Source organism: Ixodes scapularis, unplaced genomic scaffold (genome assembly GCF_016920785.2).
Source record: "Ixodes scapularis isolate PalLabHiFi unplaced genomic scaffold, ASM1692078v2 PGA_scaffold13__105_contigs__length_92229423, whole genome shotgun sequence".
Lineage (NCBI taxonomy): Eukaryota > Metazoa > Arthropoda > Arachnida > Ixodida > Ixodidae > Ixodes > Ixodes scapularis.
Genome location: NW_024609839.1, coordinates 55,356,370 through 55,382,503, shown reverse-complemented (window position 1 = coordinate 55,382,503; position 26,134 = coordinate 55,356,370). Strand labels below are relative to the sequence as shown.

At 46.5% G+C, this 26,134-nt stretch overlaps 1 protein-coding gene across 1 annotated transcript in view; it reads right to left on the bottom strand.

Moving 5' to 3' along the window:
* Positions 1-13,499: 13,499 nt before the first annotated feature.
* The window catches only part of LOC120845829 (glutamate receptor 1), a 250,239-nt gene continuing 237,604 nt past the window's right edge, over positions 13,500-26,134 (bottom strand). The window contains exons 14-15 of the mRNA XM_040217397.2: positions 17,630-17,725; positions 13,500-13,580 (exon numbers count right to left, since the gene is read on the bottom strand). Of these exons, the coding sequence (XP_040073331.2) occupies positions 13,500-13,580; positions 17,630-17,725 (177 nt within the window). The remainder of the gene's footprint in view (positions 13,581-17,629; positions 17,726-26,134) is intronic.

Sequence of the window (26,134 nt, the reverse complement as noted above, 5' to 3'; positions counted from 1 at the left end):
CTCTTGAGAAGCCCATATCAATCACATAACCGCCAAGACAAAGCAAAGTTTTCCTACACATGGTCAACTGGAAAACAAAACTCTTAGCTTACGAAGCCCTGGTGCGTCCTCAGCTAGAATAAGCATTTGTAATATGGAACTCTAATTATTCTTATCCCCCCCCCAAAAAAAAAAAAAAAAAAATCTTGAGTAAGTTTAAAACGGAGCTACTCGTTTAATTCTCAAAAATTACACACGGACAACATTACCAAACTGAAGAACAAACTTGGCATTGCTCCTCTCGCGAAGAGAAGGAAAATATCCGGACTTGCCTTACTACACAACTTGTATTACCATTTCCCATGAGAGAGGGTTGTATTGACCGGCTGCGTTCCAGATATCCCCACGCACTGACAATTCTAAAAAAAAAAAAAAAAAACTTCAATTGGTCACCAAGCACAAACCTCTTTAAATTTTTGCTTCTTCAATTATATATTTTTGAATTGAATTTTCTTTCTGATAAACATTGCCATTATTAATCAGGAATCAAATGGCTTCAGAGCTGCACTTGCAAATTTCTTAAGTGCATAGCAACATCTAAGATATTTTTTTTATTATTTCGATTTTGCTGTAGTTTATTTGCCTTCTCTTATGTAAATCAAAATGGGCACTTCAAGGGTATAATGAATGAAACGTAAAGCAAGAAAACATTACCATTTTTTGCCCGTCCGCCACGGAGAAGTGGTGGTTTTGTTGACTTCGGGTAGATGGCAGCACCGACGCACACCTTGCTAGTGTGCCTAGATCCCAGAGTGTTTCCAACTTTGGAAATACTCTGTGAAGAACTTCCAAAATTATGCGCGAGGAAAAGGAGCGGAAGCCGATATTAAAATCAGGCACGGAGGGCGTTGCGGGATGTCGGAAGCAGCGTTATTACAATATTTTCTCTTTGTTTTGCGGTTCTTTAAAGTTTCGAGAACACAATCTTTCCTTCACGTTTTCTTTTTTTTCTTTCTTTCGATTTTGGGTTCGCGTTGAGGTGAAGGAACGAATAAAGGTGGCAAATGAAAGATGGCGGAAGGTCGAAACCGAAAAAGGAAAAAAGCAAGAAAGAAAAAAAGAAAGAAAGAAAGGAAGAAAAAAAAGTTAGGGGTTAAAGGACGGAAGCGCGAAGTAGACTAAGTAATTTTTTTTTTCCTCTCAGTATTTGAGTAATTTGCTAGAAAATCGCTCTTCTTTTTATTCGTCGGACAAAAGCTCACCCGTTTTTTCACAGACCCGGATAAAAAATTTCCTTATTTTTTATTATTTTTTGCTACCCGGTCGAAACACGTGCTGGGATAAAGTGCGAACGCGATGAACATTGCACCATTTTTAAGAGAACTGGTATCCCTGCAAAGGCGTCGACAGATAAGCCATAAACAGGCAGGGAAGCAACGATTTGGGACCAAAATTCAGGTCAAGGATCATCTCAGAGTGATGTGACAGGGAAACTGAAGCAAAACTCTAATATAAAAGCCACTGAGTTGCGAACTTTTAAAAATATTTTGAGGGAACGAGAGTTGGGCCTTTTGGCCAGGTAAAAGACAGGTGCCCGGTTTAGAAAGCTGTGCGTGATTTTGGATAGGCTGGCGTTCCTTCCACCACATCCTCTGCCCGAAGGACTAACCTATATCAGAGAATAGTCTACCGGTGACATCGGCAACCCGATGGACTACTTTGATTGCACGTATGTCAACGGCCCCTTCCGTTATGCTTCTGCTCCTTCTGCGGCGGCCAGAGAGAATTCTTCCCTTTGCCCGACTGTGCGCTGACGACTACCATAGTCTCCCTCAGAACGGTGAAATATGTACGGCGCCACTCTTCAAGATAAAGACCGGACGAACAACACTTGCGCAGGATGAAATACCGGGTTCCAGAAGCTTGTCGTCCACACCCATCCAAGCGTCTGAAGGCTGATTGAATGCCTGCAGCAAAATCAGGCGCTCGTTGCCACGGCATTGACACAAGCCCGGAGAGGTGAACCTCCAGAGAAGCGGATGCGAAAAACCACTCCTGCGCCTGCAGAATCGTCTGAAAAAATATTTGCGAGGGGTTCCAGGGACACCGAGGTCTACCAACACTGATGGAACTAGTAAAGAACAGCATTCGCTTCTAACCAGTCGATAAATAAACTTGTCTCTATTCAAATAAAAAAAAAAAAAGCCTGTCAGATTTAGTTTATCATGGAATTTTAGTGTCGCACGCATGCACCTAAGTTGTCCGCATTCGTGTGACGACCAACATAAAATTTTCTCCTGGTGAGCTTTTGTCCGGGTCTGTGAAAAATGAGTGAGCTTTTTTCCGGTGAGCTTCTGTCCGGTAAGCTACTGTCCGGTGAGCTTTTGTCCGGGATTGGTATCATCTGGCAGCGGACATAGGCATAAGGCCATTTCCATGTTATGTGACTTTTTGAGTATATTCATACGTCTCGCCATAGATTTAGCCACCTCTTACTTTGAAGAAGACTAAAATCAGCCTCAGTGTCCTCTTGAAATGTTTCAGTGACGATGCATATTCTGGACCCACTCTTATAGTGGCGAAAATTAGATAACTTTCGAGTATAAAAAAAAAAAAATGAGCACACGCACATGTGTTTTCATACACATAGACGTACACTGCGCGACGCTGTAAGCGTGAAAGAGGAATCAACGCTTTTGCGAACGTGAGCACTTTCTTCTTCCACACCATGCTCACTGCCAGCTTCGGCAAAGCAGAGTGTGGCATTCTTAAGTTCGCTCTGCCTGCTTCGTGAATGATTCTCCTACACGTCGTCCTTATCACTTATTGGCGCATTCTCATTCGCTGCGGAGCGATAATAAGGTGCTCGGGATAAACCAGGCCTCGCGTTTCTTGAGCCCTCAGTGACTACAACAGTTCTGATAACAGCTTATCGGCGCTAAGAAAAATAAAAATGAAACGATTAATAAAACAAACGCGCGCCGATTGCTTGTTTGTGCTATAACAATGTTACGATGCGCAAAAAAAGAAAAAAAAAGAAGAAAAATAATACAAAACACGCACTTTCAAAAACAGAATTCCCTACTGATTGAAGAGGAGATGCCCGCTTTCACGGGAAAGCGCGGAATAAGAGAAGTGATAGGATCGAACAATTCTTTTCCTACCCCAACTTCCACACTTCTGTTGCTCAAAACAAAACAAAACTGGCACACGTTCCGCGCCCTACCCCACACACGCATTTTACACAAAAACAAAAAAAGTGATGAACAATGTTGTTTTTTTTTCCCGCCCAGTTGCCCGAGAGGAAATCCACCGCCTCGAACCTTATCCGAAAGAAGCTTTAGACGAGTGCCGCGAGGGGGCGAGTCGAGCGTTTGGTCCCGTATCTTGGACGTGTTCCGGGGCCCTGATCTGCAATAATCCGAAGCGAGGGGCGGCCGGATTACTGCTTTCGCTTTCTTTGTTCGGGCGGTTGCCATCACACGGTGATAAGAGGCGGTAAGAAGACCCGAAGCGGGCTGTAACGATCATCTGTTTCCGAGGAAGATGAACCGAAGCGGAAGGCACGTGAACACGCAGCGCCGTGAAAGGCGTGTCACATCTCGTTGGTAACGGCCGACTGGCTCGAAGCACCGATGACCCCGGTGACGTGGCGCGTTCTCGGCACTCCATTGGGTTATGAGGTTGAAGGGTGCTGTGACGTGGAGCTGCCCGAGACAAGCTATTAGAGGAACTGGAGCGCGGTCTCTGTTCCTGTCCAGCTTGAGGAAACACGACGGATGTTGAGACCGTGACGCGCGTGTTTGTGTTCCAGTTTGTTTTGTTTTATGTGGCGCATTGTTCTCGAAGTTGAGATCTTTCTCACTGATCCCTTTGCATTCTATACTTCGTTACAGCTTCAGTCGAGACGGAGCCGACGCAGCGCCAAAAGCCTTTCGGCTATCTGTTCTCTGTTGTCAAGCAATTTTGACAGTTAAAAAACTTTGTCCATGGACGTGAAACATCGATGTGAAAGAAAACAAACATTTCGGTTGCATTCGTTCTGTCGCCCACGTACTCAACGAACATGACTTACAGACAACTCAGCTGTTTGTCTTTATTCCCAACTTATTCGCGAACTCACGTGGCACGCGTGATGGCGCTGCATCGGCAAAGGCGGCTGGTAGATTTCAGTGCGGTACTTTGGGTCGCCTAAACATTTTCAGACCCACAGCATTTTGGAGCAATCTGCAGTACACGCCATAGTCACTGGCCTATTATGCGTGAGTGTTACGCGCGAACGTGGCTTACTATAGGTGAACACGATAAGCCACGCCTACCGTCTGTGAAACTGTCGGTGTCTAGAGTCCCCCCCTTCCTTCAACGCTCGCAGATGCCTCGGGTCAGTATTTTCCCCGTCACCGTGGGCCCTTTTGTGTCGACTTGCGAAACACAATTCGGGCAAGTTAAGCCCTGTCGGTCCCCAGGCGAAGCGGACAATCCAATCCAAGCTCGTGTTGTCTCTCCCGCCGTTCACACATCCTCTCGGGAACCTCGTCCATTGTCCCGTCTGGTCCCGCGGAGGCATCATCTTTGATTGCGGCGCCATTTATAGCGGAGGGCACGTACTTAGGTTTATCTCCGACGCTGGAAGAAGCGAGACCAACGCAATCTGGGCAAGAGGAGTCGTCGAGGATAAAACTTCCCAGAACGCACCGGCCGGTCTCAATTTAGACGGCCGTTGTAATATACCGTTCGGTGAAGTGGTGCCGCACCGCTCACGTTGCTCGTCTCTAGGGAGTATTCACTGGCGGCCATAGCTGTGTGCGCGAATGCTGAGCGCGTACTGATGGCGAGCTTCATCAGCTCTTTTGCAACGTGCATCCCCCACCATCAAGAGTGCCGGTCTTAGCAGCCTATTGATCTGAGCTCGTTCTGAGCATGCGCTCTATCAGCACCCACAAATATGGCGTCTAGAGAATACTACCTATAACAAGGGCACAAAGCGATACATTTAGTACACTATACACTCTAAAAATAAAACGTCCGTGAGTTCCCTTTCCCGCAGAACACTCGGGCAGCCAATCAGCGCAAAGAACGGTAGGGTATTTCGGCGAATAATAACGCTCGGAATACGCTTGGCTTTCACGAATTTGATGTGCACAGCAGGAAGAACGAAACACGAGGTTTTAGCTGGTATAATAGACCCCTTGGAGAGGTGCGCGCCATCTGGAAACTGCTGCGCCAATTATTTCGAGTCCACCATTGTTTGGGCACGTGCTCTGATCGTGATTGGACACGAAGCTGCGTCAGCGTCGTGAACTCAGATCAAATCATACGTTTCGTGTCCGAGAAATGGCTACCAACAGCGTTGCTCGACAGACTTTTGAAAAGGGTCTGTTGTCCCCGCACAGGTAGCATGTTCGAGGGGAATCACATATTACGCTTCGTCGTTCGCTGCGATGTCTTTGTACTCCGTTCTCAGTGATTGGCTACCCTGCGTGCTTCCCAGGAAAGTGAACGTACTGGCTCTTTTTACGCGCATTCTTATTGATTTGTGTTTTATGATACCTAGGCAATTACAGTCCTCGAAGACATTACGATCTCTTATAGAAACAAACAAAAAAATTGTAAATCTGACCAATACTTCAATGCAAAAAAAAAGAAAAGAAAAAATGTAGAGCCGTGGAATAAAAACTCTACGTTTTACATTTTATGACTGTAATCTTAAATATTACAGGGGAACATTCCAACGTTTGTTGTTGTTCAGTTGAAATTTTCATTTTAGTTTCTTGCACCAAGGCGTTTTTGATGTCCAGGGAAGTTGGGGATGTGCAATAAACGTTTCAGCCTTTCGATTTTATCGGCCGCTACTATTCGCGATCCCAGCTGTGTGCATTCGATCCCCGTTTTCCCGTTCCGTCTCCTCGCCGCCAAGCCGCGGACGTTTGAAGATTCGGTCGCCATTTTCCTCCACGAACAGACATGATTGGTCGAATGTGGGGCCCGTTTCCCCGTGTTTACGATACGGCGAGTCAATCTGCAATGTGGCGGCGAAAGGCCCACCCTTTGGCGTATACATTATTCCTTCAATTGAGTGACCCTTAGCTGTATATACTACCTCTCGCACTTAAGTAGTGAACCGAACACTCGAAGAAGATTCAGGGCGTAGGTAAGCTGGTAAATACTATAAGGCAACATAATAAGCCGGAGACACGGAAACAAAAATGACGTACTGTCGAGACCGGTTATAACGATGTCGGCTTTAAAGAAATAGCGGCTACAGCGAAGCGATTACAATTCCCCATTCCCTTTCGCACTTCGTTATAACCGAAGTCGGTTATATCGAAATAGCGGATATATCGAAGTGATTTCCGATTCCCGTTGACTTCGTGAGAACCGGTCTCGACAGTATATAAAACGCTGGGACGATTTTGTGCATACGTCCTTCCTGTTTCCGAGTCTCAGGTTATGTTGCCTGGCATATACCCGAGAGGTCACTTATATCAGCAGCAAACTGAAGACTGAATCAATATAAGCTGGTAGACTATAAATTGTTACGCATGTTGAAATCTAAAGTGCGCAAAGAGACAAGGACAAGTATAAAAGGAAAATACAGGACGAGCGCAGACTGACAAGTGATTGCCATTAAACGTCAGTTTTTATAGTCACTGGGGCTTGGCTAGACCCAAGCGTCTCATTATCTCCCCACAACCAATCAGATTCCAGCATTGGCCGACAAAAAAGCGCCGAAGAACCAATCACAAAGCTAGAAGAGTTAACAGAAGCCAAGCCCTGCGTTTCTCAAGTTGTCATTGACTATACATATGCGGAGCGCAAGTTCGTCTGCTTATACGCAGAGGTTTCTGGTGACGTCAAAACGCCGAGCACTGATTGGCCCCGATTGGAAGGATAGTGGGTAGACCTCGGGGCAGCTACAGCATCGAAGTCTACCCGCTATCCTTGCTAACAGAGCCAATCAGAGCTCGGCGTTCTGACGTCACCGCAACCCCCTGCGCAAGAAGCAGACGATAACTTGCGCTCCGTATACAGTCGGCTCTCGTCACGTCGATGTCCTTTTCTCTGTCCTCGCAATTTTTCGCGCCATGTTTAGTTCAGTGTGGTAAGTTTGCTGATCAGACGCTCCGCGGGGACAAAGAAGAAATTGGGCAGTTTGTAGAAAAAGAGTTTATTCAACGTTCAAAACCTTTTTCGCCTCAAGGCCTCCGATGAGAAGGTGGGTAAATGACACGTCGCGGGGAGGCGGGAGAAAAAAAAAATTGTATGCCCATTTCATAGCCGGGAGAACGAAGGTCATCACAGTTCCTTGGCGAGATTGGTCCGCGATCCGTCTCGAGTTTACACAGATGGAGAACACCCTGATATTTACAGGTTCTGCGACGTCACAGTGGCACGCGATTGGCTGGCAAAACGATGCCAGCCCTATGACGGAGCCAATCAACGACCTTCTAACTCTATAGTCGGTTCACTTTAACGGAACACACAAACGCCGCATTCGAGGACGAGTTGAGGCTTTTCTTCTCTTGCGCAACATGGTTTATACTTTGTCTCACGTTAAGTCTGACCGCAGGCAACGCTACCAATCAATGGAGCTAATCAAGCTGCTTCAAAACAGTATCGCTACGGCGCTCGTTTTATTTTTTTCCGTGGGTTTGTCATTACCGGCTTAAGCAATCAAGCACACATACACACAAAAAGCGTAATCATGGCGAATTTATGGTACGTGATAGTTTAAACGGGGCTAGCAAACGCACAAATACAATAGGCGCCGTGACGGTGCATTTTTGGCATTGTAGCGTCCGTTTCGGTCGGACTTCAAGTGAACTGGAGTGTGGTACTTACTATGTTTGAGGATATAAAGACAAGAAATGGCAAGACGTACCTTTCTTAGATTCTTACCGAATCATCGCCCATCCCACAAGGGTAAAAGGACTTTTGTAGAAATGCCAGTGGTCCGTTGAAAAGACAATGCTCCGACACTATTTAAGCACAAAAGCGGAAACAGGGAACGTCTAAAATTTGAAGCAACAACCACAACGACCAACCAGAAAACAAAAGTATAATGAAACGACAATGTTACGTAATAGTTTCGTACAACGGGAACGCACCGTGATCGTATATGCACAACACTATCAATGTAAAAACAAACAAACACACACTCACACACAGAATATTTCATTCCCGTAACAACTACGATGGCGGGAAAACATAGACTTGTTATTCGCTCGTGGACTGCTCGAAAAATTAAAGGTCAGGGCTAACAACTGCGTCATCATAGTTCTGTATAAAGCTTTCACGCAACACACTCAAACAATGGGACTTATCCTTTCTTGCGTAGGACTGCTAATAAATTGTAGCTCGTCATATATGTAAGTCAGACCTGCAGTGTTTTAACGGTGTACGTCCGATGGGTGGCAAGGGATGACTGGGATGTTGTTAAAAACTGTACTGGGTAGTCTCTTCAGGCGCTGTGTTTTTAGAAATTGATTATTAAGAACGGATATCTGGATTTCATCCGAGGTTTTTCACTTTCGTGAACGTGGTTTGTAACGTAAGTATTCGGATGCCCTCAAGTTAGAAAAGCGTGAAGCCACATATTTGAAATTAGTCCTCGAAAACGTCGAGACAACCTCATTAAAAATTTGTCATAATAACTCCCCTCGTAATATAGCTTACGTAACTGTCATTGAAGAGATAACTGCTGTAACACGGGATAGGTCTCTACTATGAATAACGGCTTGACAATCAGTGAAATGATCACACCTATATTACGTCTAAAGATGGTTTTCACAGGATTCGAACTCTCATTTACATTTAAAACAAGATTCATTATTCATTCAACAAAACAAGGGAGAAAATGCACGCACAAGATACTACACTTTCAGGCTCGCATATCTAAGCGCACATTTACACAGAGTACATAACAGCCGCTCGCTGTCTTTTTTTCACTGTGCATTGGAGGATCTGTGGGTGTCATGATGGAGCACCGCGACTTTCGGAACAATGTAGAGACGACGTGGGGACGACCTAAAAACGACGTAAAAACGACGATAAAAAGATACGGGTACATTCAATCTATGCTGTGAAAGCACGGGCGTCAAATGGCTGCTTCCCATGGCCTTAAAAGTCTCCACTACCGGAGTCATTGTCTGAAGGTTTTCTCAATCACGTAAGTAGTTTTGGCACGTTAAGATACGTATAAAATTATCAAAAAATTAGTCGGAGGTCTAAAACAACACTTTAGGAATAACACAAAAAAAAGAAAGAAAAGCTCGAGCGCACAGTGGACATGGATGTGTTCAAAACTATTATAACGATTAAACACACCAAGTACTATCGTTCCTAAAATGTTCATCCGGATAGCTTTATTAATACTACATTATGTTGTTAGCTGAAAATTAATGGCGAGATTTAGTGCTAAACTAATTCGTAATTATATATTTTTCTACTATATTCCCAGTGTTTTTTCTCACGTCTTTTGTTACTTCGTGTTTCCTTGGCAGTCGGACTTACTTGACCCCCATTCCCTGTTACCAGTGAAGGCTAGACCTTTCTCCTCAGTGTTGCTTGTTGTAGCTTAGATCGAATGGGGATTACGGGGACATAGTATAATTAATCGACAAACTCATGTCAGGAGTGTTTTCTCCCCTTCCCGACGGTTTATAGTTTCACGCAGCAGTCATTACATGAACACCTTCTCCAATGTACAAAAAAAAAAAAAGACAAAAAAAAAAGTTGGAATGTTTTTTTTTGTTGTTGTTGTGTACGCATAGCACCCGTGTTTTGCTTTTTGCAGCAGTTTAACGGCGCCGCTTTGTTCGAAGAGGCTCCTCGAGCTACCTAACAAGGTTTTATGCTAAAAACAAGCGAAAAAACAAACAAGCAAACCGTGCTCGTGGCAAGTTTGTATTTCTACGTATGAGCGTAATATTTGAGCACATCGCATCGTATATATAAGTATAAATAGGGGGTGGAACAACACTGGGGTCTCATTCACGTTTTCACAGAATTCCTAACTGAAGCCGCCATAGTTGGACTTGTTCAATTTGAATAGAGTTGAGATTTTTTTTTGGCGCAAAAAGTTTTAGGGGTTAGTCGTTACAAGTTAGCACACGCAAGGCTCCCACGCACGCGCACTCAGTCATGTACTCACCAATAAACTCTAAATAGTACTGAAAGCGAGGATTGACAACAACAACGTTTTCTTGTTCCATAATCCTGAAACATTTTCGTAACGAGTGATGCATACAGGCGACTTCGGAATGGCGCGAGCAGACAGAGATGTTCGGCCGTCTCGGAAAACAATTGCGAGCCGTATTTCTGGTAGTAATAACGGGTATTTTCCTAGATTCTCTCAAGACTGCTGGCGTTTGAAACTGCCTCGAAAATGCCCCTTTCTTTAACAGAATGCCTTAGGAAAGAGGCAAGCACTCGTGAATCTAAACACACGTTCCGGTACGATCGAAAATTAGCATTTTCACAGTAGAAAGGACGGGGGCTAGTACACGATAACCTTAACTGTCAGTACATAAAAAAACAAACAAAAAAACGGTGCAGAGTTCAGCAGAACAAGCATTATGAATGGGAAATCTTAATTTACAACGACTGCGGGTCTAAAGAAGTGGAGTTCTGAATTTGAAATCAGCGCTCGAATTCAGGTGTTTCCTTTTCAATTTGGCTGCTACGGTCGTTAAATTAAAAATTTTCTACGGTCGTTTACAGCAGGGTGCGTATGAAGCGCACTTCTTTGGTCGTTAAATTAGCACGTTTCAAAGCAAAGCTTCGGTCCTCCATAATATGGCTTAGACTTGATGTGTTCCATGGGAAAATGTGTTACCACCAATGTAAGCCTTCCATTTTAGAAAAAAAAAAAGATCAGTGACTCTAAAAGTGTTGATGTATTCGACTTCAAACACTTCCGAATGGAAAGACATCTACTTTTTCGTTAATTTGTTAATTAACTGTATATTGAGCGAAACTTATATTTAGCCCGAATAGAGCGCATGCTGGAAGTAGAAACTGGCCGACGAAAACTAAGGTAAAAAAACAATTTCGTGAGTTATGCCTCACTTACAATCGCATATTCATAAAAAAAAAATATATATATATATATATATATATTAAAAGAAAGATGGCGATTTAAAACGGCCAATTTTTACCCCTCAAGTTGACGAATATAGGTTAAAAAGAGGGACTGAAGAAAGATGCGCGCGGAATAATCTACGTTTTGAAATTCCGAAGTAACATAGACATTACGTCTTACACACTAGAGCGCAAGACAAAGGACTGTTCATCTTCAACCACATTTTGCTTGTTAATTTGGAGGTTGACTGCCCAGCTTCGTACAACTTTTGACAGTCTTGGAGAGTAAGAACTTGCTTCGTCGCGCACGTCAGCGACTGACCACACGGCTTGTGCTTACACGAGTGCTGTATTTTCGGCATAGAATTAATCTTTCAGTTGGATAGAGCTCCCATTAATCGCCATCAGGTTGTACTAGCAGTGTGGAACATGTTCCTCCAAAACAGGAAAGAAAGCTCGTTACTCGTTCCCTTTTCAATGTTCGAACGATTTTCCATTACAAGTTCCAACGGGTCGAAAGGAACGCGTGCACGTGACGCTTATAAGATTTGCGACGTTTATTTACAAGAACGTAACATTTACCTAATTTGATGAAATATTGTGCCGAATAATCTATAAATATAATAAAGCGACCGAGTGAAAAACAATCAAAGCACGTGTCGAGTCGCTACGATCACATTTGTTCCAGTTCATTGTTTTCGACTCTCTCTCGGGCAATTCCCCATCCCTTCAAGTGAGACGCTGAAATAGCCGTTGATGAAGAGCCCAAATGCCTACTGAATTCGAGTAAAATTATAAGCAAAAAATAAAAAAAGAAACGCCGTTTTTTTCCGTTTCCTCGTAAAAGTAATAAGTCCGTGCAACACTGGGTACTAGTCACCAGGCAAAAAGAACCATACAGCCTTCATGCACACACGAGCAAGGAGGCATCCGAACACGGCGTACACGCTGGTCAGTTCCATCTAATTTTGTCGGCGACTGCATCTTCTGCTGTTTCAGCCTCCCTAGGTTCAAGCCACGCTCTCTTGGGACAAGGGGAGCCTAGCTGTAGTCACTGACAAGATGAAAGCGACAGGGCAGCTTTTCTCACGCTGCGTGCCCACCTTCTAGCGTCACGGAATGCGTTACCGCATAGCCTTCTACACACTGAAAAAGCATGGCAGATCGCCGCGAGAGCGGCCGCCAAAATGGAAAAGGTGGAGCGGCAGACAACGGATGAGAGGAAAGACACGTGACTGGCGCCCCGCTGCGGCGAGACGCCGAAACACACTTCTCCCGAGCGAACAAGCGTGTTTCGGGTCCTCGCCGCTGCAATAGCTGTGCGCTGACGTCCAGGTTCCTCGAGAAATGAATCTTTGATACTCTGTGCTACCAGATCCTAGTGCCCCAAGTCTGCGACCGATCACTCTATGGCTCCGTCGTCGAACTGCCAGGCTTTGTAAGTATAGAGGAGGCTTTGGTTACCGAAGGTAAGATGCTCGCGCTGGAGGCGGAACAAGTGAAGGTCCGCCCTACAGTTCTTATCCTGTCGGTAGCAATAGTTGATTTGCAATGCCAACCGCCTACTGGAACACATTTTCTTGTCAAGCTATGGACCTGTCCAATGAGGACTTGCGAACACAGTATACTTAAAGGGCAGGTTCGCACACTTGCGTTTGCTTACGACCGAGATTTTTAGGATGTCTTACGAGGAAAGAAGACGCTGAACGCTGGCTCCACCTATGAGGTGGCCCTGGAACTGCATTCGTCTAGGGCGACGGTTTTTTGGAGTATATCTGCGAGATCAAATGTGCACGCTATCTATGAAAAAATGGTCGTTAAGAACATCGTCCAAAGTTTTTCAAGCTAAAAAAAACAACAACAACAACAAGGAACGGTGCACGAGATAAATAAGAAATATACAGAAATTGCTAGTGTTCGAAGGTTACCCGATAGATGGAGCCTGTGTACACTCTGGCCGCAAGATATCATTAGAGGTTGTAAGGCACTCGGTCATAAGCGGTCGCAAGTGTGTGAACCATCCTTGCTTGCCTCTGGACACATGCGACTATTTTAATGTGCCACTAAAGTGGAAAAAACAAACACTTCGAGGGAGCAAACAAACAAACAAGCAAACACACGAAGCAAAACAACAGCGTACAAAGTTTCGTCGTGGCAGCGGACACCTCAGTGCCCTCAGTTTCTGTCCGCCCTCGTGGCGCGAACACGGCGGCGATGTCAGACTTTTCGGCGCAAGATAGGGGAGGGCATTCGAAGTGGAGTTTTGTTGGGTTTCTTTGTTCTTTTTTGTCCGAGTGGCGGAGACGACATTGTTCCAGTTAGACCAACTCGGCGTCTCGTCCTGTCCGCCCCCGAGTCTAGACGCATCGATTCGGGGAGCGGATTTGTCTCGCCTCTTGAGTCGTCGTCGTCGGCGATCCTTGATCCCCCTCCCGCAGCTAGACCTGGGTATGCGTGTTGACGCCGGGAATCTCTCCGAAGCCGTCCGGGGGCATCATGTGAGACGGCGGATTATAGAGCTGCAACGGGAGCCCCAGGGAAAACAAAAATGAAGTCAAGAAATAAGGTTTTTTTTTTTGGGTATCGAACACGCCGATTGAACCGCTTGCAGTCGCACTCATTTAATCAGTTCGAGCCCGTATATACAGCAGCGCGAACTCAGCGGCAGAGACACAGCTCTGACTTTCTGCTATAGGCCTGTTTCTTTCGGTCAGGGGGCGCTGTAGCTTCCACGACGCACATCTGTATATGCTGTCCGGTGCGAGTCTCTGACCGGATGGATGGAAGGATGGATGGTAATGGCTATACCCTTTGCAACGGGCGGCAGCTTGCGCTACTTAGCCTAACACGGTGTGCTTAGCGTCCAAGGTTGCCCACACATCAAAAGATGTCCAGGAGGGGCAGCAAATGACGTCAGAAAAGACGGAATGCCCTGCTGTTGGATGACACATCTATGACGTCATCAAACAAAAACTGAGGGTCCACTTTTTTTTTTTTTTGGACGCGGTAAACACACCAGTCGGAGACGCGTTCCAGGCACCATACCTCCGCTAGCGTCTGCCAGACGAGACCATTTACTGCTGACGTGAAGCGGCCTCCTAGCGTCCCATAAGGTGCTATCCATAGGCGTAAACAAGCGTCTGTCAGCGTCCCTCAGAGTCTACTCACAGGCTTTAACAGAGAGTTTGACACGACGCAACAAAACGCACGACGGAACCGCGACCTACAAATATCCGATTTTGCTCGCCAAGGGCCCTTCTCAAAACTTGAGAGCTGTCCGGGTGTATGGAGCGCAAGTTCGTCTGCTTAATACACACGGGTTGCGATAATGTCAGAACGCCGAACTCTTATTGGCTGATTGAAGAGAAGAAATAGTGGGTAGACGTTTCAAGGCATCTAGCATTGAGGTGTACCCACTATCCTTCCAAGCAAAGCCAATCAGAAGTTGGCGTCGTTTTGACGTCACTGCAACCCCTGCGCAAGAAGCAGGCGACTTGCTCTCCGCGTACCTATCAGCGTTGTATCAGCGTTCCATTAGATGTGACCTCGTCTTTTCTTGATTAGACGCACGCACAACGCAGCGTTGATTTTGAGCTACCCTATGTTCCGGACTAAACATGTCTAAAGACTGAAATATTACGCATTGCGGACTATGTACACGTACGGAATATACCACACTTTCCTTTTTTTTTTAATTTAGAGCGTTCACTACGACGTGGCGTGACGGATTTCGTTAGTAGGGAGTTGTAGTAGATAGTTTCCGCAGCCCGCTAAGCACCTGGATAGCACTCCGTAATCCGCCACAAGACCCTGAACTATGCAGAGAAGGCTGGCGGCGCGCATGCGCAGCTGCGACATTTTCTTGGCGGATATCGTAGCGGAGGGGAAAAACGATCTACTGCAACTCCCTAATAAGACGGTACGTTAATGATAAGTTATATATCACACGTGCTTCTCTGACGATAATAACTCGAGCATTCGTCAGATTTTGAAAATGACGGATTTTTCTGGCGGTTTGAGAACTGGTCTTTCGTACTGCCCATGGCTGGATCAAAATCACGGAATCATAAGCTACTCATCATCTTAATCCACAATTTTTGATAAACCGTCCTCTTCCCAGAGGCTTCGTTCGAGGACTTCTTGGTAGGGAACTTGTAGAATCAAAGGCCGCCGTTAGAAGGGAGAGAGGGAAAATAGTAACCGTTGCAAGTAATGTTTGCACTTCCAAATGTAATCCGATTATTCTTGGCATTGCTTCCTTATGGAGTAATACAATTATTACAAAATTACTTCAAAAATAGTCGATAACAAGTAATTTGGTCACTTGTAGGGAGTACCGTGCAAGTCATGCTTCATTCGAACTATATAAGCAGTGATACAGCGCCGCATCTGGGCAGTGTCTCTAACCATAGCCCCCTCTATACTCACAAAGCCTGGCAGTTCGACGACGGAGCCATAGAATGCACAGCCGCAGATTTGAAGCGCGAGGATCTGGTAGCACACAGCATAAAAAAGCCAATTCTCGGGGACCCTGGACGTCAGCGCACAAATTTTGCAGCGGCGAAACGCGCTTGTTCGCTCGGGAGAAGTTTGTTTCGGCGTCTCGCCGCAGTGGGGCGCCAGTCACGAGGCTCTCCTCTCATCCGTTGTCTGCCGCTCCACCTTTTTCATTTCGGCGGCCGCTTCTCGTGGCGGTCTGCCTGGCTTTGTCAGTATAGAGGAGGCTATGCTCTAACACACCGCAAACTCAACGCTGCATTGGCAAGGTGAGCGCTATATCCGGGGTTGACTATTAGCGCTGTGGTAGCGCCGTGTTGTGTGTGCGAACAGGCCTTTATAATCTGGCAATACAAAAAAAAAAAAAAAAAAAATCGGGAGAAGCGGCCCCCAGCGCGTGCTCATTGCCTCTGTGTCGTGTGTATATACGTGGGTGACGAAGTGGCATTAAATTAAGAAAGCTCTCGCAGGACGTAGATTTTCTTTAGGATATTACGCTGCGTAACAGGCTACACAGTAGAGATGCACTACGCTCAATTTTCAACGGTTAACTTAAAATATTGGGGAAGCCAACCACTTGGAATTTTACAAGCTTTTTTGTTTTGTCTAAGTTCTTGCAGAAAAAAATTAAACAATTTGTACAGCTACTCTCGCGCGCTTGCTATGTGATGGCACTACACACACCTTGTGTGATGTGGAAGCTCAGTGACATTTTTGTCATACTTTCTCTTTATCGTTGCGTTTGTTTCACTTGTTTTGTGAATAAAATTTTACTATTATTGCTATTATAACAGTGCAGGACGACGGCAAAGTACGGCTTACCGCGTCGAAAGCAATTTTTCGACCAGCAGCAACGACACTTTTTTTGGTCCCGGAGGTTATTTTAAACTTATACGTACCTTCCAAACAAACCTTTAATGTAAAGCTAAAAAAATATAATTATAAAACAAAAGCGCCGTAATACTTCTAAAAAATATTGTTCTACGTTTTTTTTTCTCGCGCTTCATCTTTTTGTGGATTTTCAGTTCTTGGCAGCTTTTGCCTCAGTGAAGTTAAACCAGTGCATTAAATAGCATTCCTCTCCTCCCTAAGATCACACGCCAAAAAACACACACACACAAAACTGACCAGTATCATCTTGCCCCATGGGAACTAGATATTGGGCTCAATGCCAGGAAATTTTTCATTTTGTCAAAGGATCCAATCAAGTGTGGTACACCAGAAGCACATCAAAGCAATTTCGTGCGTCGTCGCTTAACCCATATTGTCCAGAAGTTTTTTTGATCTCGGGCTGTCGCTGGCGTCACGTGATTGCCAGAAATGCCGGAGAGTTATAATAATCTTTTATTTATTTTTCATTTAATTTCCATTTAAAGAAAGAAATAGTGGAGCAAAAAGGGGAAAAAAAAACTTTAACAAAAAGCTTGACTGTCCCTCAGCCCCATTGGCAGCCATCGAACAACAGTTTTCGTACAATGAAAACAAAGAACAATCACGGACAGAATATTATACATAAGCAAATGAAAATAGCAGAAACAAGACACAGGAAGTTCAAATATGTAAAAAAATGCTACGCAACTCTTTGGGAAATATTGTTTCTAGATTTCTATGTTCTTTCTCCAAAGCTGTTTCGAAGCTAAGGAATTAAGCAGCGAAGCATGTGCTGCTCATAATTTGACCTGCATCTGGGATCCTTCCAATATTCATTATGGCGGGTCAAGTATAGCGTATTAGTTTTTTCTAATGCGAGCTATTTTTTTTTTTAAAAACACACTTTTTTTCTTTATTCTTAATTTTCGGATTTTTAACGACAAAAAGTGTAATGGAAGGAAGGAAGACCGCTTTGGAAGCGGGAGATCTGGAATTATCGCCTGCCGTTCTCATAGCGCCAGTATGAATAGTCAAATTTCACATCAATATTAATAATAAAAATACAAATAAACAGCAAAGAGGCATCGATCGGACGTGGGCTAGAACGCCCCTTGTCCAAGCGCACCCTGCCGCAGCGCGCAAGGCGGGTCTCGAGAAATAAAAGGAGTAGGCGTCATAATTACAGAGTATCCTGGCGTACCCTTCCTCGCTCCCCGTGATCCAGGCTCCGCTCGCCATTTTGGGTCCCCGTGATGGACATGCGTACTTTGGCCTTCATGGCGTCGTACATGCTCATCTGGAACGGAAGGAGAAAGGGGGACACGCGGACCATTTGTAAAACGAAGATGACGTCAAATAATGAATCAGGTGCAGACTGCACCCCACTTCGCTTATTCCTGTCACGCAATACGCTCACTAGGCAATAGCGCATTAGAAGTCAAGGCCTGTGCAATACGTCATCGTTAAGAGGCTGTCAGATTGAGGAAACCCGGTGGCGACAGAAACACATGTTCACCAACCGTTGGCCAACATTGTTCTCAGTCCCCCTGTTGCCCTCAACAAGCCTGTCATGTCGCGGGAACATCAGCACGACACAGGCGACAGCAACAATGTTGCCTCGTTGTGACAGCTTTCGGCAACAAAAACAGCAGCAACTTTTGTTGGACGACGCGTGTTGCTCAGATTAGTGGGTGAGCGAATTTCGTGCCGTCAACACGACAACGCAGATAGCTTCGATGGCAGAGTTCCCTATAAATAACGTGTTGATTTAAGAGCTTACTCAAACAAAGGCGTCACAAGCGCTATTTGACAATTATTAAGGCTGGCGTGCAGCTAAAATAATTTTATCAATGTTTTCACTGAGTAATTACGGAAAGCGATTGTCGAAATGGCTACGTTCGTGAACGTTCAGACGGTTGTTGAAATTAGAACTGCCAAGAGGCCAGCTCAGAGTACTGCTAGTGCAATGAAAGGGCGTGCCAACCCACACGTTCATAAAATTTAATAAAACCCATCCACGAGAGCGAGCAAATGAAGCAATCGAAGCATAAAAAAGGCCGCTTTGATCATGATTGTTGATGCTATGAACTTGAAAACAGCCCCTGCCAGACACATGAATCGTTAAAAAAATCCCAGGACGTTTTTGGGGAATGAGGCAATCTCGTAGCAGGGCGGTACGTTGAAAACTATTTATTCCACCGACCCTTATAATGGCCGATCGTGTAGGTGTCGCACTTATCAAGCACTGTCAGTTCAGCTCAACACAGAGCTCCAAAATACACTTTCGGGTACACTATAGGAATAAGAATTGCACGAAAGACAAAACCAAACCGAAACACCACCCTTCATACGGTGGCATGACTCACGAACATAGCAGCGATTACGCCTTCCTCAGTTAGGGGTGTTCTATGTTCACCCTTAAGCTAAAAAGCACGCGAGGACAAGGTTGCTGCTTTGAAACGTTCTTCCGCAGAACGAGTGCTCGCGCTAGAAATGTGCGTCTCTGATGGGAACCGATACCAGACGACGACGACAACGTATGCTCTTCTGGAGCCGAGTGCGCGAGCGGCGTTGTTCGGGATCCGCCATCATGGAGTAAAGACGTTTATTGTCCTGGCTTTTCAGTTCTTAGTAGAACATATCGCCACACCGGCGATTTGGTAGTACTTTACAACATTGGCGAAGAGGATGGGACTACAAGAAGTAGTCCCTAAACTTCGTGACAGCGAACGCCAACGCCAATTAGGCTTCTCGTTCCAGTCGGGAGTAGTAGTTCTCCGCACTCGTCAGTGTCCGAGAACGAAAACCGACAGGCTTTACTTCACTTCCACAACGATGGGAAAAGATGAAGACAGGGCGTTTCAACGAGCAAAAACAATCCTGAGTGAGTACATGTTAGATCCCTACGACCCTACAAAGCCCTTGCTTCTTGAATGTGACGCTTCACCACATGGAATTGGCGTCATCTTTTCCCATCGTTGTGGAAGTGAAGTAAAGCCTGTCGGTTTTCGCTCTCAGACACTGACGAGTGCGAAGAAGAACTACTCCCAACTGGAACGAGAAGCCTTGGTATTGGTGTTCGCTGTCACGAAGTTTAGGGACTACATGTTGGGTAGGGAGTTCACCTTGGTTACAAATCACAAGCCTTCCATCACGACAAGGCCGTGCCGACGATGGCTGCGGCTAGAATTCAACGGTGGGCCATCATCCTGGGTGGATACGGCTATCGCATCGAGTACCGGCCAGGGACAAGTAACGCCAATGCCGATGCCATTAGTAGACTTCTCCTTCAAGTGGATCCACAGGAACTAGAAGAGGAGGAGCTTCCTGAAATAATTGTTTCCTTGGAGGAGCTCGACAACTGCTTGGTGTCAGCGAAACAGATGGCACGGATGACCGCGTGTGACAATACGTTGCGTGGCGTCATCAGTTATGTCCAGCGCGGATGGCCGTGCAAGCTATCGGTGGAGCAAGAGGGGCTTCGACCTTTCTGGAGCATGAAAGACGAGCTTTCGGTGCTTCACAGCTTGCTGTACTGGGGAAACGAAGTCGTCGTTCTAAAAAAGGCCCGCGAAGCTGTCTTTAAGCTCCTTCACGAGACCGACAAAGGTGCGCCGGCCATGAAGACGGTTGCTCGCTATCGTACACCTCACCCAGAGATGTGAGACATGCATTCAAGCGGCTTCTATGCCAGCAGCACAGAAACCTGTTGACTGGCCGGTGACCGGTGAACCCTGGTCGAAGTTACACTTGGATTATGCTGAGCCCGTCGACGGGAAGATGATCCTGATTGTCGTCAACTCATATTCGAAGTGAATTGAAGCTACATCTACCAATCATGCAACGTCGGATTCCACAATCCGACAACTTCGGGAGCTGTTCAGTCGCTTTGGAATTCCACGAACGGTCGTCACGGTTAATGGTACACTATTTACAAGTGATAAGTTTTCTCAGTTGTTAAAGAGGAACTACGTGAAGCACTACCACACGGCGCCCTATCATTCACAATGTACGGTTAAGGATGCTTTGAAGAAGACAACAGGGTCCAAGCTGGACATCAAGCTGCGCCGACTGCTTCTCAATTATCGGCGCACGCCTGTGGCTCCGGGCACGTCTCCATCCCAGTTACTTTTGGGATACCAGATCCGGTCACGTTTGGACACGTGCTTTCCGGACAAGAGGTCAGGGCTGACTGCACAGGGCGGGAGTGAGCCCACTCCGCCCTTTTTTAAGCCATGCAGAAAGGTGTCCTTCCGAAACTTCGGTAAGGGCCCAAAGTGACTGCCGGGAATCGTCAAGAGCGCGGAAGGCCCACGCAAGGTGACGATACAAGCCCATTCGGACCTGGTGCGTCGCCATCTTGACCAAGTTCGCCAGCGGCGGACAGAAGACTCACTTGGGTTTCCCGAATGGACTGACCCAGGGGGACTATGTTGCGCTTTTTGCACTCCCAGGAGACTAGGGAGAAGGAAGTGACGTCAACAACGCAGCAAATGCAGATTGGATGTTGATTTCGTTTTCTTCTGTCAACATTCAATCTGCGTTTGCTCTAGTCGTTGACATCACTTCCTTCTTCCAAGTCTCCTGGGAGTGCAAAAGGCGCAACATAGCACCCCAGAGCCGCCACTCACATCTACAACATCAGGGGGCGAGTTCCCGTGCGACAGAGCTCTAGCTGAACGAGGTCTGGACCCGTTACCAGACCAGAATCACACTAATGCAAGTCCCGCAAACCCAAGTCCATCTAGAAGTTTCTCAACAACCCAGAACCAACCCCTCTGAATTCCTGTGCCATTTCCAAGGCGCTCGACTCCAGATAGGAAACAGGATCCGCCATTCCAATCTTCTTTTTAAGGGGGAAGAGATGATGGGAACCGAGACCAGACGACGACGACAACGCACGCTCTTCTGGAGCCGAGTGCGCGAGCGGCGTTGTTCGGAATCCGCCATCATGGAGAAAAGACGTTTATTGTCATGGCTCTTCAGTTCTTTGTAGAACATATCGCCACACTGGCGATTCGGTAGTACTTTACAACAGTCTCAAAGCCTGGAGCGGGGGCCAGCTCGCGCTTGTAGCTTTGGCTGCAGTCTCAGCTTAAGGGTGAACGGAGTATAGCTACTTCGTCAGCTAACGAGGAAAATTTTGACAAAATAAAGGTCACAGGTTGGTGTCGTTCAGTGGTAATTTCGGGCCCTTCGGGCGCGCTAGCACTTTGTAGAGTCACAATTGCCGCGCCGCGCACGAACGAAAGTAAACAATCAAGATGGCGGAGTGTTCCCCGTGTTGGCCGCGGCGCCGTCAGCGCGGTGTGACGCGGTGTTCTCTGACTGTAGGACAACATATCGACAAGCACAATTGCCGGGCGATAAAAAAAAAAAAAAGTTTCCCGACAGATGCTGTTGCCTCGATGTGATAGGGTCGCCGAAAACCCGTTTCCCTCGATCGTGTTGATGGACAGAGTTATCCAACTGTTTCACCAATGTGACAGAGCCTTTAGTGGATCCCCAAGCGGTAATCAGGCAGAAACTCGACTGCTAAAAGCGGCAGACACGTCCGTCTTGTCGTCGCCACGTGTTAGCGTCGCGGTCGCTGTGAGACGCGGCGAGACGCGCTGTTCGTGATGCTGACCCAAGCTAGGCGGAGCTACGTGGCACTACTAGTGATGCCGTATGGAGACGAAAGGGACTTCTTTACTATAGACCTTTTCCACAGGGGCGCCGCCATCTTGAATTGTCGTCACTTCCAGTATGGGCGACGACAAAATAGTAAAACGTTTCAACCTGTAACCAGTAAAAAAATAGAGCGGAGCCAAAACGAGAATGTGTGACGGTTAGGCTTATATCCTAAATGTGTTCTATTGGCGTGGCGACGGCAAAGTAATGTTTTCGCCCATACTGGAAGTGACGACAATTCAAGATGGCGGCGCCCTTGTGGAAAAGGTCTATAGTCAGCGAAAAGTTAAGAGTGGAAACTCCTTCATCCCTTTCCACTTTAGAAAAGCGAACGCTGGAGAGGAGGTTGCCTCCTCTCCAGCGTCCGCTCTGCTGACGTGGAAAAAGGTGGGAGGAGCTTCCACTTTACTCTTAATCTTTCACCGAGTATAGGTGGTGTCAATAGAGGCAACACCTCGTACACTTCGTTACATAGTATTCATTATACTAGGTTTCATTTTAAGTCTGAACGGAACCAAAAGCTAGTTGCAACACAAACGCAAACGCGCAGAATAATAAAACGAAATGTCGGGACGCGTTCTTCGCACTTGATTGAAACATTTGGCCGGTTAACACCAACACCTTCTAGAAACTAAAGTCTGCACGCTTTGTTTTTTGTTGCGTCAGCTACGTTACCGCTCCAAGGCCAAGCGAGGAAAGCCAGCGGAGAGTTTTCACCCCCGAACATCTGCGACTACAATGATGACGAAGTAGTTCGGACGGGCAGAAGAAACACCTTTTTTTTTCTTTTTTAATGCTTCGTCATCTCTGTTGTGTTCGGTCTGAGCGTCAAAGATGGAATTGTTTTATAAGTTGTACCGACTAAATCTAAAAAAAAAAGAAGATAACGCAACGTGACGACGCAACTTTATCAAACTGGACGCGGCTCGCCAGCGATCCAAAGCCAGACATTAGGTGCGTGCGCAATCGGGCAACATAGAAAGCCGTTGGAAATGTGGAGACAAGACGCCTGACTATTCACTGCGTTTGTCGGCGACCAGAATCTCTAGTGTTTTCGTGTGTGCGAATGCGAGGATCAATGCTTTAGATGTGTTCTGTGCCGTGGTGTCGGAAAAATTATGCCGGAGACTCGAAGGTTTACATATTCTCCTTCCCAACCGACCAGCAACGGCGAATCTAATGGATTAAGCCATTGGCGAAGAAAGTAGTTCAAGTTGCGAGCTCTTCGAAGGTATGTTTGTTTGGAAGATTGTCGTTTCATCCTTGCACTCTTGTACTTTTGAATCGTCAATGTGCGCAGAAGGACGATAGTATATTAAACAACTCTGCTATCTTTTTGCATTCTCAAGGAGGTGTAGTATATTAAGGTATTTAGCGCACAAGGCAGAGAGAAGGACAGGACAGAAAATGAGTTACCACTTCTAAACTTTTTTGAAACATTTTGTTGGTTTTAGCGTGCGAGACAACTGCGCAGAGTATTTTGCTTTGTGTTTTAGCTTTTACATTTGACATCACGAACTATGATTTAGCAGCGTTATCGTTCAAGGTTCCTACTCTTACCTACGTGGCTGAATGCTTCGCCTCTGACTGTGAAAACATTAATTTCATTTTATTTAATTTATCTACCCGAAGGCAGTGTTGTAGGAAACGGCGTTCCAAAGAACGCGTTTCTGGAACGCGTTCCTTTCAGGAGGAACGAAGCCCCCCGCCCCCCCAAACCCCCCGCCCCCCCAAATAAAATTTTAGCTACGCCTCTGGCCGCACGGTCAGCGCGTCTGCACAGCGAAGCCCAGCGCCCAGCCGACTCACTTTTCCGCTCGCTGGCCTAGCTACTCTGACATCACGGAGCGGGCGCGCTGCAGGCTTTAGTTTCTATACTCGTTTTCAACTCAAGTAGTAAAAAAAAAAAGTACGGTTTTTCGGGGGAGCATTACTGATTTTCCTCTTTATACTGAGAATTGAGATATATGTCGGTGCATTTTAGATTAAATACATGCTACCTTGTCAAGACGTACACGTTTCAAACGCCAAAAGCATCGCTTCTGCCTCCAACGACCACATCTTGTAAGAACTACTTTGCGCGGCGTATGAACATTGAGCAAAACGTCCTTTTTTCTTTGAGGTGAAAATGGGTATAGATGGTGTTGGTTACACGTCAAGAAAATCACAAAAAATGCTGCAATCTATGCGCCGAGAAGCTGAGAGAGAGATGAGGCGACGAGAGTGCGCAGAAACGTCAGGGTCTGCTCGCTACAGAAACTGCGTGTTAGCTGAGACCGGATGGAAGAAAGCACTGCCAAAGCCAGCGCACGAGCTGAGTGGGACTCAAACGGCGTCTCCAGACGATCGCGCGCCCCAGCCTTTGGAGTGCTGTAGCCTCCTCTATACTCACAAAGCCTGGCAGTTCGACGACAGAGCCATAGAGTGCCCGGTCGCAGATTTGGAGAGCGAGGATCTGGTACCACACAGAGAATTTCTCGGGGAACATGAACGTAAGCGCATAGCCTTACAGCGGCGAGGACCCGAAACACACTTGTTCGCTTGGGAGAAGTGTGTTTTGGCGTCTCGCCGCAGCGTGGCGCCAGTCACGTGGCTCTCCTCACATCGGTTTTCTGCCGCTCCACTTTTTCCCCTTCGGCGGCCGCTTCTCGTGGCGATCTGCCTGGCTTTGTCAGTATAGAGGAGGCTTTGGTAGTGCTGGGGGCCTTTCGCCCAGTCTCAGCTGAGACGCTGTTCTAGCGAGCCGGCTTACAACTCCGGAGCTCTGGCTCCAAGGATTAGTGGGTAGACCTAAAGCTAGCTGCCTTTGTCTCCACTGCACTCGTCGAATGCGTTCGAATGGGAGAGCCAAACGCCGGACGCCGGCGTTCCTTGTTCTAACGCTTTCGACGAGTGCAGTGGAGACAAAGGAAGCTATAGCTTTAGGTCTACCCACTAATCGTTCCAATCAGAGCTCGATGTTCTAACGTCCCCTCTCTTCTCCTCCTCTCCCTCAATCTCTCGGTGCATAGCGCTCCTTGAGAAGCCTAATTAACCTTATTGACCCGTAGTATTGGTAGTGGTTGAACGTGACCTGAAACTGGATAGAGTATTATAGAAATCAAATTGTTCCTGAGAGCTTAGGGCACGCCGGGCGCGACGCTTCGTAATCTGAATCTTAATATAGATCCGCAATGTCACGTCTCGGGTTTTTTAATTTGTGAGAGACGAAAGAACAAGTGGGAAGTACAGACGCACAAAGTCACAGCGCAAGGGTCGCAGCTCATGCATTCACCGCGCTTTGTTTAGCGCCGACGACAGAACACGCACAGAAAGATTGCTCGCCGCGAACTGGCGCTCACAGCTTAATTGACCTTAACATCTTTTAGCACCGGCTACACTACCACGTGAAGTAATACAAAACATTAAAAAAGAGCGATCGCGCCGGAGTTTTTAATTTTGGATGCCAAAACAGTAGGACAGCGTGTTTTTTTTTTCATGTTTGAGTCAAATGAGTAAATAATTGCTCTCCAAATAATAGTACCAACTAGCTCAACTCAAACCGGTAAATATTAAGAGGTTACTGGTTGGCCTATGAGGTTTCGTCCCAAGTTTGATAGACGCTTTGCAGCGACTGTGCACGGGCGCCGCTAAAACCGATCTCTAGTTTTAATTTTGTCTTATTCCGTTTACTTCATCATTAGCACAGCGGGACAGGTAGAGTTTACTGCGTTTTCCTTCCCAGCATAGGCCTTTGTGGAGGCTCGCCAACGCCCACTTTGGTGACTCGGCATTTGGGGAAGACTAGAGAATATCAGCAATGGTGGCTCTAATATAGAGGGGGTGGCGTCACTGAGGCGGGATCGGTGGCCGAGTGGGCTAGCGCACACAAGCTCGGAGCGCGTGAAGCGAGAGCTCGCGCTGCAGAACCTTCTGGGTTCAATCCCCACCCCTGCCTATTTCGATCTGGATGAGCATCGTACCGGCGTGCGGTCGTGTATCACTACTGCGTGGTGCACGTTAAAGACCCCAGGCTAGCGGTTGTACTGCACTG